An 18,907-nucleotide genomic window follows, 5' to 3' on the forward strand; every position below is an offset into this window, starting at 1 on the left:
GAAAAAGAGGTTATTGTTAGGGAGCTACACTACCAAGACAAGGACTCCTTTGCTAAGCTATCATCTTCTGTACAACAGTAGGGAGAGGCAAAGTGAAGACCACTGGACTATACCACTGTAGCTTCATACTCACAAGGGGCCTCTGCAATTCAGCCTAATCTCTGATTTTTTTATTACTTTTTCCTCCTCGGGGACAGTTAATAGAGGAGTATGTACTGTAACTCTCCAGTGGGGTAGGGAGAGAAACAACTCTCCTGCAGGCTCAGCTAAGAGAGGCTATTTCCCAGCTTTTGGTGTTCACAGTGAGGAATCCCCTCTTAACTGATTGACAAAACTTGTCCTTCTCCACAGTGTGGTCATCACCTTTAAAGATCACATTTAGAGCTTGTGCACATGAGGGAGTTTCACCCTGGCGGACAGCACTTGGGGTTTCCAATATGGTTCAGGACACACGGTAACTCATATGCTGCTCTGAAGAATTTCTGTCCTTAAAAAGTGATGGCAGATAAAAGGTAAAGAGGGGCACAGAAAAGTGATGGTTCCCAACATCACACTGCAGCAGCCATGGAGCTTTGGCAGGTCTCTGGTTTCTGGAGGTTTCTGGACCTCCACATGATGGACCTTTCTGCCATCCTGGTGTCAAAATCCCTGCTGGAGACCAGCCCTCCATGCCTAATTTGAACTTTTTGCAGGCTGTTGTGACTTCAGTTTCATACCCACATTGTTTTTCATTTGATTGATATTCCTGAGAGTGACCTTTGGCTGACCAAGGTGACAAATACTTCTTCAACCGTTTGGGAGGGCTACAGCCCCAGTGTTTCAACATGAGCTCTCTGGTTTGGAATGCCAGCTCCTTTTTGTGTGAGGCTTGTTGAGCAATTTTAAAACCATTCATTACTCCAGTGAAAATGATCAAAAACACAAACAAGAAACCCCATGACAGCATGTAGCTGGCAGGAACACTTTGGTCATTAATGTAGCTGTAGATTGTCCTTATTCACAGTGAATGTCCATTTTTCCAGGACACAAGCTGTGTACCTAGATTTTTTTTTGACAGTGTTAATAACTTACATGGTCAGGAAGTTAGTTCATGGTCAAGGAATTGTGAAAAGCTGGGGCTTCTGGAAGTTTGCCACCTACTTGGGATTCTGCAAAGTTTGAATTGCAAGTCTGTAAGTATGGGTCCTTTGCACGTTACCGAGACCCACAAAATGCCAAGAAAACCTCTAACCTAAGGCAAAATTTGACTCTAACAACACAAATTCCATCAGCACCAGCATGTAAGTGACAGAAGAAAAGGTCTTTTTGAAAGCTCAGCTCAAAACATTACCAAACTTTGGGCAAGGAAATATTCTTTTAAAGACGCCTGACTGCTTTTCAAAACTATGCTTAAGTTTTTGCCTTCAAGATGTTCCCCATGACAGACCCTCTATTTTTCTTTTCCTACAAACCAGAGGGGATTTCTCCCTATTCAAGAACAACTTTCTGTTACAGATCGAAGATGCTCCAACAGAGACACACTAACCTTAACGTCATCCCTAACTATCTACCAGGGCTCACAGCAGTTTACGGATTTTAAAGCTTTTGGGCTATCTCCTGTTTTCTGCTACAGAAACCTAGCACAAACCTGCCATAAACATTTCCCTCCCACACTCTCACCCCATTCCCAAAGCAGATAAGTTCATCTTGAGTCCTGTGTACACACATGCACACACATATAGCTTCAAGTCTTTCACCTCCTCACATGCCATAATTTCACATACAGGAATAGGCACCGAAATTCTCAAACTGGAGGTCTAATATTAGAAATCTCTGCCTCACCGTGGTGAACACTGCTTCAGAGTTCGGTGCCTGAGCACCGTTTATCTGACTGTTCAACAGCATCACTCAGGCTTCCACACAAAAGTCTGTATTTCTTTGCTTTGTAGACTGCAGTTGTTCTCACTTCAGATTACAATGGTACAAATATGAGCAAGCTGGTTTTTCAGGCTATGTCCACAGCATTGCAGATTCTCTGTTAACACACATTCTCAACACTTCCACAGGTCGACTGAGTTTGCTGCACCTGATATAATTTCTCCCTCCACTCTGTACTTAGGGGTTTTAGCTCTTTTGTTAAAAGAAAAGGGAGAGAGGGTAGTATTAGTGGAGTAATTGTGGCAGAAGCAGATTAATTGTGAATAATTTCTGACAGAACAGAAGCCTCTAAGATGGAAGCAAGCAGAATCATGTTACTTCTCATCAGTTTAGGATGTGGTCCATGAACAACTGTTTCCCATCAGAGGAACCATGCACACCTTTTTCCGCTACTAATTACAATCACAAAATCATTCACTTCTACAGATACTGCTCTCTGCTCATCACTGCAATACCCATGAAATCAAATTCTTTGCCTTTAGGCTAGTTCCTTGCTTTTTATAGTTTTACATATGCCATCAGTGCTTCCTGCAACTACTCTGCTCTTTTTGTTGTCATCTTTGACTAGGCCTTCATCATGCACTTGATGCTCACTGCTATCACTATGCTCAAATTGGCAGGTCTGCCCAGGGATTGAACTAGAATTTCCTGTACCTTTTTCGCAGCTTTTACACCTGCAAGGACAAAACATGGTATTAGTGCAGAGTACACTTAAAGCAGAGCAACTTTAGAAACATAGGTGAAAAATGCCTACACAGCTATTGAATTCAAATAACATTAAGCTATTTTGTTTCACGGTGTAAAATTAACTGGTTTAATATTCACCTTGAGAAATAAAAATGGCTCTTAAATTAATCACGACAGCAAAATGTTTCTCAGTTACTGAAAACCTCACCTGAGTTCTTCTAAACTTGACATTAGGCTATCAATCTCACCTTTAAAGCAAGGGGAAAGCATTGGAATTCCACTTTGTACATACAGGTTCCTGAGAGCTTAAACCTGTTTATCCCTGAGAGGCTATCTATTAAATCCAGGAAAGAAAGAATTGCAGTAAACAAATTTATCAGGTCAATTGCCTGGGCAAATTATCACATTTTTATGTTGTCCTTTAAGTTACTACATTTTGCAGTAAGTTAATTCCCAGTTGGCAGATGGCCTAATCTATTTTGCTGATGTTATATGATGTTGCAGTATATAAACAAAACTATGGGAGAATTCTCCTCAGAGATAAAGAATAGCCTAACATAATTCCCGTGTTCCTGATATATTTCTCAAGCAAACAACCATAACACACTGCTAATACCGTTTGTGGTAGATTGTTTGCCAGTCTTTTTTAAGAGTATCATTTCACTTAGATCAGAGGCATAAACATATTTTTCACTTTTGTATTGGGCTAAATTTTCACCAATACTTATACAAATCAGCCACTTGGACTTGAAACTTGAATTACACATTTTTTTGAAGCAAGGGTCTCTTCAGAATGTGTAGTTTGAATTTCAGATCTTACCTTCCCTCTGATACCTCATCATCATGACTTTGTTCTGCCACATTTTCCTTTTGGGAAGGAGCTGGTGGTTCCTCAGCACCTTTTTTACTCTTATCAGCATTTCCTTCCCCTTTATTCTCTTTCTCCTCTTGCTGTTCCTCAAATGCACCTTCAGGCACTTTTTCCTTCTTCTTCTCATCTGCTGGGGACTCACTCTCTGTCTCCTGCACAGTTAGTTTTTGACAAGCATCATCAACAGCATCTTCTTCCTGCTGCTTTTCTGGAGTGAAGGATTCCTGAAAAGAGCGTCTCCTATATTCATAATGGCTTCCTAAAGACAAACTTTCTCCTTTCTGCTCTGACTCTTCAGTATCAAATTTGGGAGGATCCACTTCAAGCAGAATGGAACTTTCCCTCTTGGCATTTTCCTTGTTGAGCTTATCAACTTCCTCTTCCCGAGAACAGGACTCACTCTGCCGGATGCGCCCATCTTTAAGTAAAGAGGATGCAAAGGAATCTGTCAGTGGTTTCCTGATAGTCAGTAACAGTATTAGAGTAGGGCTGCACACTTAGCATAACTCCTGTTGAATTTTGAACTAGGCATTTGCTTTCCACTCCCACTTTCAAGGTCCATACAAGTGTCACCTAAGCAAGAGCAGACTACTTATTTAAAACTGGGATTTCATGGGTCACAAATGCTTTCTTTGAGACACAGCACTAGAAAATGTTTTTCTCATGCAAAGTTAATGTCAGCCAAGTCAAGGTCAATAAACTCCTCATGCAAAGCATCTTGCCGAACAGTTGGATACCCTGTGCTCACTTATGCTGATGAACACACATGTAATCCAAGCAACTTCACTGGAGCTGCTCAGGAAAGTCATGGCTATTTCTGTTCTATTTCTTAGGAACTAGAGGTTGATCAGAGAAAAAAAATAGTCTAACCTGTTGAATCTGGTGGTTTCTTTTCTTTTGTTTCTGTTTCATTCAAATGTGACCTTTCTTTGATGACCTGTGGGAAGGCAATTGACATATTAGTCAATTTATATAGTGCACATGTTGTGTTCGTCCTCATGAAATCACAGCCTGTTGTTTTTTTTTTTTTTTGGTCAAATTCTCTGTGTTCTAACTCACACATTTCTATAAATGATGGTCCTTATTTTAATCACTACAAGCCGATTGAATTGATACCAGTGCAAAGCAAAAGAAATTATCTTGGTTGTAATCAGCATCAGTGTTGGCATAAAAACAGCCTAGAAAGGATCAGAACTGAACCGCAGAGACCAAACCAAAGAAGAATCCAGGAATCAGCTGCTGCCCTGTACTAGCTTTTGCTGTTAAAAAACTAGGTTAAACCAGATCTCGGAATATTTAATATTCTAGTAAAATGTTCAGTAATGATCTTACTGACACATATCAAAAATTTTCTTGCTGTTTAATCAACTGTTGGTAATGACTTTTTAAATGATGCAACAATTTATTAAGGGCTGAGACAGTAACCAGGATTTGGAGCGTATAAGCCCGTAACTTCAGCTTTGTACCCTTCTCTTACCTACATTTTACAATGTTGCAGTGACATCTAGAGGTGCTTCATACCAATCCAGGTCCTCACCTCTGCAATTACTGTTCCCTTTGTGGATATTAACTCCTGTTTCTATGCTGTGTGCTCGATGTGTTTTTTCACGGGCCACTCCTAGACTGGTTTAGTAGGTGACCACAGCACAACCTGGTACTTGCTGTTGCTTGGTGCTCCTTTTTTCACCTGCCTTCTTCCTCTTACTGTGCTATGGAACTGGCACTGTCATTATAATTATTATTAGATCCACACAGTGTGAAAAGTGCAGATACCTCCAAGTACTTTCCAGACGGACTACCAGCTAAAGCAGTATTGTACACATCCCAACAAAATATACAGGTTCAGGCACTTACTTTTGAGTGTCTTAACCATGTGATCAGTCCCACAGCTCTGGCCACCAACCAGTCCTATTACTAAACATTTGTTCTGGTAAGCCCTCTGCATTTTTTTATGCTTTATTTTTTTATTTTAATTTCATCAGGCTATATAGAAATTAGGCATGAAATCAAAGCAATGTGTATCCACTATAAGCAGAGTTCAAGGGAAAGGAAATTCCATGAGAAGCCAAAAGAGTGGAGACAAACTGAATGTAACTGCATGGAGCGATTTCAACAGGACTTGTTCACAAAATCTTGATCTGCAAGGGACAAAAAAACTGTAACATAAGCATAAGACCTGAGACTGACAATTATTTGGGATGCAGTTTGTCCCAGGAAACTGCAGGCCACAAAATGAAAAAGGCCACAATACAACCAGGTAAATACCCTCGAAATATAAATAGGAGCCTTGTTCCCACAGAACTTAAATATAAATGTAATGTTGCCAGATGGAACACAGGGAATCAACCAGTGCTCTAAAAAGCAATAAAAAAAATAAATAAAATAGGGAAAAGCCACAGACTTATTTATTCTGCACTGTGTTGGCAATTAGTAATGCACTCGGATTCCTGTAAGTATGTCAGCCTCTCTGTACTGCTGAGGACATCAGCTCTGATCAAACACAGTCAGCTGAGCAAATAACCAGGGAAATGGCCTCCAAGCTCTTTGATGCATGAGGCCAGGTTTCACTTTTGCATTCAGAATTAATTGCAGACACACAGCACTTCCAACTAAATATTGCTGTAGTTTTGCAGGTGTGAAATACAGAAGCCAGCTTTTGAAAATCCGTCTAGTGGAAGGAACACTGCACAGTGCTGAATACCTGAGACTGCCAGGGCATTACATAAATTACTACCGTGTTTATTCAAGCACCATTTCTGATCTCTGACATTTTACCAGCAGATGCCAGCAGATGAGGAGTTCATACTAATTTAAATGAAAAAAAAAAAAAGAATACAAATGAATTATTTACTGATCTCCTTCAGAATCAATTTGCAATAAATATAGGGTCAAGAGTACACTAGAGTAAGAAATACAAATATAAGGACTAGATATTGAAGTACTTGTAAATACATGAGTAGTTTATATATGAATAACCCAGTTTTCTCCACATTTCGCTGTTTGTAGCAACATGTGACTTCAATTTGTCAAATCTTGACCAGGCAATAAAAGCAAGAACTTTTGCTCATTATTTCTCCCCTCTAAAGGGTGGGGGTTCTCCAGGTTCTCTAGAGCTGACAGAAATCAAATTATCCTTCCCATCCCAGCCACAGGCGGTACAAAGACCTCCTTGTAGTTTGTCAGGGGCATGCGTGATGTCCAGCCCCAGGCAGCTGAGCAGCTGCTCTGAGAGCCCACAACTCCCAAAAGCTGTGACACTCTTTGAAAATCTCATCTGAAAGGTGTGGTGGTTTGTTAAAGACCTCTATCCCACCTAACTACTCTTCACACCACTCCTCTTCCCTCAGTCTGTTAGAGCTTTCTTAAGGCTCTTTTTAACTTAATCCCTAACAATGTGTTATTTATTTATGTATTATTCCTCCAAAACAGGTTACATGACTTTCTACAGTCTGTATTTTCTAAAATGACTGTAATCAATATTTCTTAGTAGAAAACATTTTTTCCCCTTTCTGTAATGATTTGAATATTAAAAAAATTAGGGAAATGGCAAATAGTACTTTTTCCTAGTCATACAAGCCAAAAGCTTTCAATGAATTTTACATTTTCATTTCACAAAGGTTAAATATAAAAGTTTGTGTTGTAACCCTGTAAAGTATACCACAGGAAAAAGGTGTCTGTATCTACACAATTTTGAATTGCGTCTTCAAAAAAAACATTTTCTAGACTTAAACATATTCTTTCACAGAATTCTGCCAGACCCTAAGCAAGAGAGACAGATTAAAAGCCCAGGTGATGATACAAAATAATGTGAGATAGTCCAGAGGCTGAAACTTCAGTATAGACCAATGGAAAAAGAAAAAATTGGAAATTATTTAAATTGACTTTAGAAACCTGCAGAAATTAAGCAAAAAGCAATAATATATATAAATATAATATATTCTAATAGAAATTTCAAATGGAGCAAGAAATTAATGTCTTTTATAGACATCTGACTCCATTTTAATGATCTGTACATGGTTAAATTCCTTCTTTATACTGAAGCAGTCCTACCCTTGGAATGTTTTTTTAGTTAACTTCCAGATTTTTTTATTCACCTAATAAAACTCTTTGATTCTTTTTTTCCTACTGCAAAAATTTCTGTAATGAATGGCCTCATGAAGCAGCCCCAACCATTCAGTTAGAGGCTCTTTATCACCCCATCACATTTCACTTGATACCAAGACAATAACCTCAGCTTCCATTTGCCAATACCAAGACACAAACCTTTGCATATGCCTAAACCACATTTTAACTCTGTGTCACTTTCTCATGTTCTTGATAGTTTGCAGAGCTCTATTATGTCAAGATAACCTGGTTTTGTGTAAGATCTGACCACCATTCATTTATCAAAATTATTAAGTTACTTGAGATTTGCAATTAATGAGTTTCCCTAACAGCCAGAACCCAGCCATGGGCTTTGCCACCTGAGCACTGTACTGAGGATGCTCCCAGTATCTCCTCACTGGTTCCCAGGAGAGTGCAGAACGTATGACAGAGCCCTCGGGGCAACCACATGCATGGTGATGTCTCCTGTGCCATCCACCAAAGCTGGAATCCATCTCCTCCTGCCCTTTCATATTCCTCTTCAATACATACCCTTTTCTTCCCCCACCCCCCACAGCAGTGTAAAATATTCAGTGAGAGCATTTTTGATACAAACTTGTAAGTGCTAAAAACCATACACATGGGAGTTCTGCTTTTATTTGTAGGTGGTGCATCTGCTTCCATGTCATTATTTTTTTTGGTACACTATAACAACTGCTGGCAAAGATTCTGACTCTTGCATGATTTTGATAGAGCTCCTTGAACTAGATAAAGTAATCATTCCTCTGTAAAATAAAAACTCAATCTACAAATATTTTCTAACCACACACAAAAAATAAGCTCTGAACCATGAGAATTGTGATTCCCCCAATACAAAATACAAGAGAAGTTCTATGTGACCTGCTGCTTTGAAAATACATAGGTAATGAGGTAACAACCTCTGTATGTGAAAAATCCCTCAGAGCAATATCATCCTAGGGAAGAAGCAGAAAATCAGTGAAGCCAAAGTGTTGTCCATTCCCCACGAAAGTTTGCTGACTTCCCACCCCCTGTGCTGGAGAAGAAGTGGCTGTCCTGTTTCAAATGGATGCTTCCTCCTGCCAGGCCATTCTTCTCAAAACCACGAATCTTACATAGAAGAGTAGAAAAGGCTTTCATGCAACCAGGCTGAGGACAGAGACCATAGCCTTAGTGAAGATGCAACGGGTTGCACTAACAGTGACAGGTTGGTTCTAAACATCTTACTTTTGTCTTGAGGTCTAGTTGCTGTCGTTTAACAGAGTCATTTTCAGGCACAAGAAGAGCTCTGGAGGTAGATCTTTTAACTCCAATTGATTGGTTCCCTTTTAATGTCTCTGGAATACACAGAGGCCTGTTATAATCACCAACAAATCTGAGGCTACTGAGACACCCACTAAGACCAGAGTACTCATCATTATCTGGCTTTGACACATCCTTTCACTGCATCTGGGAAATCAAATCAACCAGTTACTATCATTTTTGAGTTTCTCAAATCAGGAGCAATGTCAGGCAAGCACAAGTACTGAAGATTTCAGCTGCTTTTCTTACCAACACATTGGACAGCCTCACATCTATCCCTTCTCTATACTGCTCAATGTCCTTACATGTGTGATGACTGACAGGGTGCACATGTGCCTCATATGCACCTGTGCCACTGCTATTAAATGGGTCATCCTCCTAAGTGGGTTCCAGTACTGTCACAGTGTGAGAAAGGAGGAAAAAATTCCATCTTGAAAGCCAAATCACCAGCAGATCTTTATAACTGTGGGGACAAGCCACCCACTTGTCAAACTACTCAGGCAATTTTTTTACTACAGTATCAGTTAAGTAGCCTCACTATTAAGAGAGTATTTCTCAACTTAACTAACTCAGCTGAGCTAAGCAGGCAATGGTATGGATGGAAAATATCTTCACAGTTTTATGAACTGCCCTTCCTAAACTTTTCTCCAAGATCACACAGTTGTGAGATTTCCATCCAAAGGGTTATAAACTTAAGAAATCATCTCCTACAGCTTTGATGACTCACTTTGAATTGGACTCCAGAAATGCAGGTTTCCTAACAATTCATTTAAGAAGAAGGGAGTTTGGTTTGAGGGGAAAGACCTGTTTGGGTTTTTTTAAATTTTTCCCTTTATAGAAAGACTGTGGTCCTGTGGCACCTCTCCATGCAGAACCCAGCGAATGAAATGTGGTGGGGCTCATTCCAGGCTCTCTTGGGGCTGCTGCCCAGCCACCCATCACTGCTCCTTCTCACTACTGCATGTGTATGCAAAAGCCAGGGTGCTGCCAGGATGGCACCAAATTAGTTGTGTTTCAAAGCAGCCACCCTTGTTACTAAAACTCAGTGTGGTGGAGACGCCACATTTAGTTGCAATAGCACTCTGCTACCAGAGGATATGGTCAACCATGGTACCCCTACACTTTCTGATAGGGGTTGAGAGGAGCCATTACCAGAAAACTGCCTAAATGTCAAGGATATCTGATGACAAAAGGTGAATTTTAGATGGCTGCAGTGGACAAAGACTTCCTCCCTGAGCAAATCCCTCCTACCACTGTCTCACCTCTTTGAGTAACCTTCTGCTTTTACAGGACTGCTCTCTGATGAGCTGCCTTGCTTTGCTTTCCCGCACTTAGCAGTTATCTCTTTATCTTCATCATAACGTCTCCCTAGTTTTGCAAAGGAATTGTAATGGATTCCTACAATGGTCACTCTAACACATAGGCATTCATGTCAAGCCCGAAACCCATCCAATGTGGCACGTAGGTATTTAGGAATTAGCTGTGTCTACTTTGATTTCACACATTTTCAGACTTGCAGAGACAGAAAAATCCCAACAGTGTTCAGGAAGGGATCCTACGCAGGGAACATCGTACAGCAGACAGCAAGTTCTGAGTGTAAATGAAAACAACGTTAAACAGCATTATGAATTGAAAAGGCACGAAACAACTCCTATGGCTGTCACTAAGGGAGAGAACAGGGCAAAACAAGATGGAAACATTGTCCTGAGAAAACTTACCAGTTTTAGAGAGAGAATTTTAACTCTGATATACTACAGCTCACTCAAAAGCTGAAATTCTTCTACCAAGATATTTAAGTAAAGGCATCCGTCCTGAGGGAAAGAAGAGCATTCTCAAGTATAATGGCAACTGAGAGTGCTGACCAGCTGCATTGCCCAAGCAACACGCAACCCATCTGCTGAAATTCTGCAGAAATCTCTACTATTGAAACCACTGACCACAGCAGAAACTCTTGCAAATAGATTTTAAAAAGAAAAAAAAAAAAACCCAATTCCTACTTCTTTGGCTGAAAGAATAAAAATACACGGAACATGGCCAATTTGGAGAGAATTTAAACAATACATAAGGGACCTGTTAGCATTTGTAGGCAAAATGAAGGAATCAGAACAGTTATAGACTGAGGCTGAATGGATCTTAAAACACATGTGGCAAACAGCAGTTTCATTGTGGGCTCCTACTAAAGCAGCCAGTGACCTGCAATTGCAGTGTGATACCTGCACAGGAGGTACACAGGGTTCAAGCAGAAAACACAGCTCCCACCGCTGGCATGTCTTTAGTGTGGGAAACAGCCCCAAACTGCTAATGGTTGTTATTCCTCAAGCAAAGCCTGTAGAAATATCAGGAAACCAAAGCTACAGACACCTGCAGGCAACTGCAGGAAGTTCAACACTACTTTACGATGGCAACAAAATGGACTTTCTGGCTCTCCAAATGAGTATTTGCAGGTTAATAGTACAGAATCTCTAAACTCTTTAATTTGGAGGAAACAAGTGAAGTATTATTTTACCCTCTTTCTTTATAAGTGAAAGAAGTAGGATGGAAAACGGAGTTATAGACAGGAACATTTTGCAACAGGATTATCAGACTACTTAAAAAGGTGAATTTGAGGAAAACCTCAAGGCTTTTAAAGACACTTACTGTAGAACTGCTGATTTTCCTGAGTGGCAATAGTGACAAAATAACTTAAACGACGAGTAGTACACGCTACTCCTCTCAGCCATGTGGTGATAAGGTCATGCTGCACTCAGTGGAAAATGACTGGGAAGCATTTGGCAGCATCGACAAAGCATGAAGTGTCTCCAAGCTATACCATGTAACAGCTTCAACCCAAACCAGAAAGAAACTAAACTCCTGTATGAGGCAGTGGAGGTATTTCAGGATGGCAGTAAAAGGCAGGAAAGCAGAAATTTGCTTCAGAAGAGAGCAATCCCTATATTTTGCAAGAGCACAAAATATGCCTGTGGAGTCTGTGATTAGGAAACTGTTCCAGCTGCTGCTGATGCCAGGAGAGAGATTACACACCCCAGCTGCTTACTTCTCTCTCATTCCCCATCTTCCCTCTCTGTTCTGCCTCTTTCACAGCTCTCTACGTAATATGGTTCTGTAAAAAGAGACAGTTAGGAAAAATTAAAAAACAGTACTACATTAAGCAAAGAGCAGCACCTCTCTAGAGAAGGAAGGATGGAAAGACAGGTAAGCAGTAGGTAAACACTATTCACTGCCTTATCCTGTTGTACCTATGGCCACCCACTGCACCACCTACTAGTAATTCATTCATAAGTTATGATTGGATTATTTTGCAGAACCAGGCTGGGGACAGACAAACATTTTTCAGACAGCTCAGCTGTTAGAACTAAGAGATGGCATTTACTCATAGCTGGAGCAGGGTGGATGACAAATAGGAACATCATCCAAAACATCTGACCATCTCCAGCAGTGCATAGAAGTGGGTACTGTCCTTCTGAACTAACTGTAGTGAATAGATTGCCTTGTTCGTGGCTGTACAGAAACAGAATAGGACTGTGCATGTCTAAAGGGATTGAAGGGTTGCTCAGTGTTGCCACACAAAGTCCACCTAGGATACAAGAGATGTTGTTCTTACTGCCTGGCAGCTTGCACTTCTATGGGGTCAGCACTGTTCAAAATTGTCATCAGGTGGGACTAGAGACAGGAACGAGGATTCTGTTAAGAGAAGCAAGGATTGGTATTTGCACATTTGGGTAAATTTGTTCATTGCTACATCAGGTATTAGTGCTGTATTTCAGGTGTAAAACTCTTCAAGGGTGAGATCCCCTATTTTTCTATTCCTTTGCTTTTCCTTTTACTTTAATCACAACTATATAAAACATACAGAAAAATATGGAGATCCAGTTCAAATATGGAGGCATGAGCAACCAACTTCACAGTGCTTCCTGGATCAGTATTTTCACTAACTTGCTCAGAGATCCTATTCTTACCATCTCACCCAGAGGAGAGTCTGCTTGCCCTAAATGCTGGTCCACACTGTCTCCTACTAAGCTGACAGCCAAGTTCAGCAGTCTCTGCTGAAGGATATCATTCCATTTTCTGTTACTCCTAATGCAGGGCTGACTTCAAGTCTGTTTTTACTTAAACCTAAGATGACTAAGTGTTTACCAAAGCCAGCTGTTGTTCACAGGATAGCCTGGTAATTTTATGATGCTCCTTTTCTAATAAATCAAACACACAGAGAGGAGGTAACGACAAGCTAACATATGTATGCTATCTCATAAAACAAACAAAATATAAACATAATAATATCATCAGCGTGATTCCAGACATGCTCATGCTGCCTTTCCTAAGCCCACATGCTAGACAAGTTCCTACCAAGTCCACTCAACATCTCCAAGAGTCTGCCTAAATAAAAATGAATCAGTGAGGGGATTACAAATGTAGCTGCTGTTGGAAAAAGACAGAGACTCCACTTACTCCCCTCTTTACTGGGTCCTTGTCTGTAGGCTACCTGTTTTCATCACGTTAAAGGCCCCTTGCCTCTACTTCCAGGTCTTTCATAGCACTGAACTCTCCATGGGGCACCTGCATCTCTACCACCCTGGCTCCCCTCTGACCCACCAGGAGCACAAGCTCCTCCTGTTCTGCTACACCCGTTGGTTACCACAAACTCAACAGCAAAGCCTCCAAGGTCCTCTCCTTTCTCCAAACCAGTGTTTCTATTGCAGAGAGCCTTGCACCTACTCTGGTCTCTAGGAGCTGCCAGTTCATTAATGTGGCAGGCCTGATTCAGTTTACATTTATAAATAGTTTAGATGAATATATACTTTCACCAAGATAAGTAGATCTCTACCAAAAACTGCAGAGATGGCAGCATTACAGAGATGACCTGTGGGTCTCATTCCAATGGGGCTTTTACAACAGAAGTTTTCGTTGATGTTTTGAAAAGTAAAAGAAGGCCTAAACTCAGATGCTCAAAATAAATAATCTAATAATCTTTTCTTATCCAAGTAATTGTATAAAACAAGAAAACTTCTCTCTTGTTGAAACTCCTTTTTTTTAAACCAGCCCAGCCTGATGTTCAAGAAGGGCCAGTGATGACGATTTTTGTTGTCAGTCTTCTTTGGCAAGGAAGCTATTTTTCTCTTCAATTAATGATGCTCTGGAAACAAGGATGCACAATTTATATCCTTACATAGTGAAAGATCAGTCAGTTCAGCTGATAGAGCTTTACAAGATGTTCCTCTGTTGCTACTCAGCACTGACTGATATTTTTATAGTTTCCTTTGCAGGCTCAAATGCTTCTTGTCTATCAAAGAAGTGGGGTTGCCTTAGGGTAACCAAGCTGAAAAGCACACGGTTTGCTGACCAGGCTATTTTGAATAATATTGCGTGCAGCGCTTCTTTTTTTCAAGGAACGCTGTTTCCATTAATACCTTCACATGATGTTTTTCCTGCTCAAAAACTTTAGAAAAACAAACTCAAGAACTATTGTTTAAATGAACCAAAGGGTAAAGCCTGCATGTGACTTTTTGGGAGAAAAAAAATTAAGCAAAACAAAACAAAATATGAAAGGCAACCTTTTTGGTTCACTGTGGCTTAATTAAATACCAGCATACTTTGTCAGAAGAAATGCCTTAATTTTCTTTACCAAAAAATAAATACTCAAGCTACCTTACAAGAACTTATTAGAGTCAATAGAGTCTTTCAAGAGATTTTTGGTGGCTTTTAATCTGAACTTTAAAGAACATGATGGAACTCTCATTATGGTAACACAGGCATTTTTTTACCCAGGGAAGTTTACACAAGCCACAGCTCCAGTTATGGTAACCCTACCTCCGATCCCAGTTTAGAAGTCCCCTAGTCCTCACCAATGCAGAGAAATAGCAGATCAGAACAGCACACTTAAGATGTTCTTTGAAATAAAGGACAAACATATGTACATGCCCTGACCCAAGGAGGCTTTTTACCAGTTCCACTAATCTCTAGACCCTGGTGCTCATAATATGGCTGCTGCAACTTGACTCCCCCAGATAATTATAAATCCAGAAAAGATCATTGTAAAATTCATGGCCAGGACCCAAGACTCCTGAAGCCTGTCAATCTTTGTTATGTTCTTTGTTGTTGCGTTTTACAGCTGCAAAGGAATAATTAGGAAAAAATGAAGGTCTGTATAACAAGTAGATTTTTCTATATCTTTTCCACTGAAACTTGCTCAGCTTGTCCTTATACTTTTCACTTCTAGAGCACATTGGTTGTTCTTTCTTAAATGTCAACAAAACGAAAAAGCTGAGCATATAGCAGAACACATCCGTAGCTTGCAATGATTCCTGCCAAGATGAAACACAAACCTGGGCTCACCTTTTCATTTTTCTTCTTGAGCAGGTCACCAGCTGTTGTCTCCGAGAAAATGTGCATCCTAAAGGGATGTCCAGCTCCTGCCTTGCAAACTTTACGTTTTTTAACATGATGTTTTACACTTGAATTATGAATTATTAATGTTTTCACCTTCTCTACCAGAGGTCCTACAAGTTTCTGTAGTCCAGAAACACTTTGTTCAAGTCCATCTAGCCTTTTAACCTGCTGCTCTGCTTTCCTGTTTATATCAGAAAGAGATTTTCTCATTTTAAGGCAAAGTCCCTTCATTTCGTTATTTTTCAATTTTTTGTTTCTTTCCATCCTTAATCCAGGTTCAGATGTTTCCGCCTTTACCATCTCAATGTCTTTTTCAATGCAACAGATTTCTTGGGAAACACTGTTAAGCTTCTTAAGGACATTGTCTTGCAGAGTCAACAGTTTATCAATTTTCTCTTCAAGGGAGGCAAACTTCACATCCATGATGTTGAAACTTTCAGATGTGCTGACATTACTTCTCGCAACACGAAGAATTTGAGGAGGTTCCATTCCATTACCTGGCCCTTGGTTTTGCAAAGTGTTTGGATCGAATATTTTGGCCAAATTGTTGACCATAGACGTAGAAGAGCTCTGCCTGCTGGATGTGGTCATTTTGCTGGTTTGGGTATGGGAAGGAAATGCTCTGATGATCAGCTGCTTGAGGACAATATCAGTTGCAAAGGCTTTCCATCCAGGCTGCTCAGATATACAGCCAAGTTTGGCAACTCCAGCTCAACTAATTTAAAAACTACTCTCATATATTTGACTAAAACAGAGAAAAGAGACACTCAAATTATTTAGGAGAAAAATGCCTTTCATGCATTCTTTTCTTTACAAATATTTATCTATCTGTTTCTAAATTAAGTGAATATGGAGATGCATATCCTAAATGCACTCGGTTCAGTGATATCAGCCTAGCAAGGTCTGAACTATTTGCACTCCAATGGCATTTGATAGCAAAAAGGCTACGCGATACATGAGAAGTCATTAAGGGTAGAGAGAATTTGGCAGTGGTGTTGCTGCTTTTCAAAAGCCTAGCATGTAACGTGACCCCTGCTCTGAAGAGAATAAGGGTCCTTACAGGGAATTTAAGTGTGGCTGCTTGAAATTGCTATGTTTTAAGGTAAATTTTTCAGATGAAAACTTCTATTCCTTGAAAAGCCTGTTATGCCAGGCAGGAAGTCAATAGAGTGGTAAAAAACAAATACATTAAAGAAAGTAAAACAAGAAGGAGATGCTGGAATGCAAATATTTGGGGAAAAAAAAAATCAGAGCCTTTTTATCTATCTTATGTCTCAGCTATCACATAGTTAGCTGTTTATGCACAAGTAGTTAACTCCATAGCTAACATCTTAATTTAGTTCTGTATTTATCAAGACTGTTCTAATTTGCTACAAATTAAGAGACTTGTGTTTTACTGTGATCTGGTCATACAAATACCAAAATAGAACATTTGATACTCAGCTCTTCTTTGTTTCCCTGACAGTAAATGTCTCGTGACCAGTAATTAGTATTCCTAACTCAAACAGTTTATTTAAGTTTTGCTTTTGCAAAAAGACTTCCGTTTCTTTCAGAAAGATAGCACTGGACAAAAAAGAAATTCCATTACTAGGAAGAGGATTCCCCTAAGGGTAGGTCTGAATTGTTGAACACCTTTCATGTTGGTTAGAAAAATAAAAACAGAATTTGAAAGAAAGAATAAAACCAGCATTTCTCATCTCAAGTCAGCTATACTCCACAGGAGCAAGAAGCAAATCAGTATGGATCCGCTTGATGGAGACAGACTGCCTCTGAAACACAAAGAAACAGCTACCTTGGACAAATGTCTGCCATAGATTGACCACACATAGGCCAGTCTGCACTGCTGCCACATCTTTTATAGAAATAAACACATAAAGTTGGCCAGATGGTTGAAAAACAGCCAGACTGTTGCTCTGCTCAAAGGATCAAGAGCTTCTTTTGTGATCCCTGTGAACTATTTCTTTTGACAACCCGTTTCTCCATCCTTTAAACAGGGAGCATGAGGGATAATTAGGTAAGGGACATAGTGAGTTCTGAATACCTAACACACTAAATAGTCTTTCAAAATTGCATGGTCTTCTCTTCAATTTTAGGTGCCAAATGTGTCTTTTAGAGTCAATCACAGCTGAAGTTTTCAAAAGCTTCCGAAGGCATTCTTCTGCAATCATTTGTGACTCAACATGTAGTCAGTGTTGATAAGGATAAGCCAATTCAGGAGTTTATTCTCCAGTTACTGCAGGTTCATAAGTACATTTGTCACCACCTGGGATCAGTATGTTACTGCAAGTGAAAGTGAACTGTGTTCATGCATGACTCTAAAACATGGATTGAATGTTTTAAATAACAGACATTACCAAGAGCTGGCCATCATGTGTTACTGTGCACAGCACATTCACTGAGAAGACTGAGAAGGTTAAATATTTTTTAAAATAGGAAACAAGATTAAAAAGAACCCCAAACAGTCTAAATCTCTATTTCATGAAAATAATCATATACAGGACAGCAGTTAAAAAAGAGGAAGTAATAACAAAGCAAAGAACATCACATCAGTTCAAGCAGAGTAGGTATATTTGAAGACCTTTTTCTTCTTCTGTTCATCTCTGCTAGAAACATGAACTAAACTCTCCTGGCAGTTTCATATCTGCAGAAGCCCCTGTTGGACACAAACTTCCAGAAGAGGCATTTGCATGTCTGTAAACTGGCCAGGTTTGAAAAGCCATTTATCTTGGATGAAACATCCCTGCAGGCGTTCACAGTCAGCTTTCCCCTGTCCCCTGTCCTCCCTGCACACAAAAAAAATAGGTTAAAGATTTATTAGATCTTGCCACCCATCCAGCTAGGACTCCTGATCTGGGGAATTTCAGAGGGCAAAGACTGTTAGGCACAAGGATCCTCTCCAAAAGGAACATTTTGTTGAAGCAAGAAATTATTAAAAGAAAAAAAAAAGGACATACAGACAGCAGTGGTAAAAACATGTGTTATATTACTGTGCACAGCCACATATGTTAAACATTTAAATCTCTGCTAAGAGTTGCCCTGGGAAATGCTATGTGAAGTACCTCAAACCAGTACTATAAACACTAATAAAAATTTTAAGCTCTCTGAGGTAAGATCCTATTATCAAGTATCATCTGTAAAGTCCTACTGATTTAATATTTCACCATGACATACAAAAATGCCAGACACCGAAAGGGTAGAAAGCAAACTATAGAAATGCTTCATTAAAAGTTCATCAGTATGTTTGTGGTTCTGTCTGAAGCTGAACTGAGAGAACTGCTGTGTAGGGGCTTGAAAATATGAATAAATGAAAGAAAATGAACATCAGCTTGTTTTCTAGCTCAGAAAGCTCTTGCCAGTAACTTCTTCACAGCAGGGAATCTGTGATCCCTGTCTCTTGGACTGTAAAATTGAACCAATCTTACATATCCAGATACTTTTCAGGAGTTCAGTGAGAATTAATTACTTAAGGGAAAGTGATCTGTAAAAAACAGTGTAATTTAAAGTATTTGAACATTTCCTTCTTAGTGCTGTGAATTATTACTGCTACGCTATGAAATTCAATAGTACTATATGTAAATAATTTGAGCCATTTATAATAACCAAATAGCTGAATGCAGCTTTCCTAGAAACGAAAACAATCTCTTA

The 18,907-nt window shown here is 39.7% G+C and overlaps 1 protein-coding gene across 1 annotated transcript in view; it reads right to left on the reverse strand.

Moving 5' to 3' along the window:
- Positions 1-18,907, reverse strand: part of MYLK4 (myosin light chain kinase family member 4) — a 78,132-nt gene that overhangs the window by 13,264 nt on the left and 45,961 nt on the right. Inside the window, exons 3-5 of the mRNA XM_048310384.1 lie at positions 4,346-4,412; positions 3,425-3,893; positions 2,572-2,591 (exon numbers count right to left, since the gene is read on the reverse strand). Of these exons, the coding sequence (XP_048166341.1) occupies positions 2,572-2,591; positions 3,425-3,893; positions 4,346-4,412 (556 nt within the window). The remainder of the gene's footprint in view (positions 1-2,571; positions 2,592-3,424; positions 3,894-4,345; positions 4,413-18,907) is intronic.

Source organism: Corvus hawaiiensis, chromosome 1 (assembly GCF_020740725.1).
Source record: "Corvus hawaiiensis isolate bCorHaw1 chromosome 1, bCorHaw1.pri.cur, whole genome shotgun sequence".
Classification (NCBI taxonomy): domain Eukaryota; kingdom Metazoa; phylum Chordata; class Aves; order Passeriformes; family Corvidae; genus Corvus; species Corvus hawaiiensis.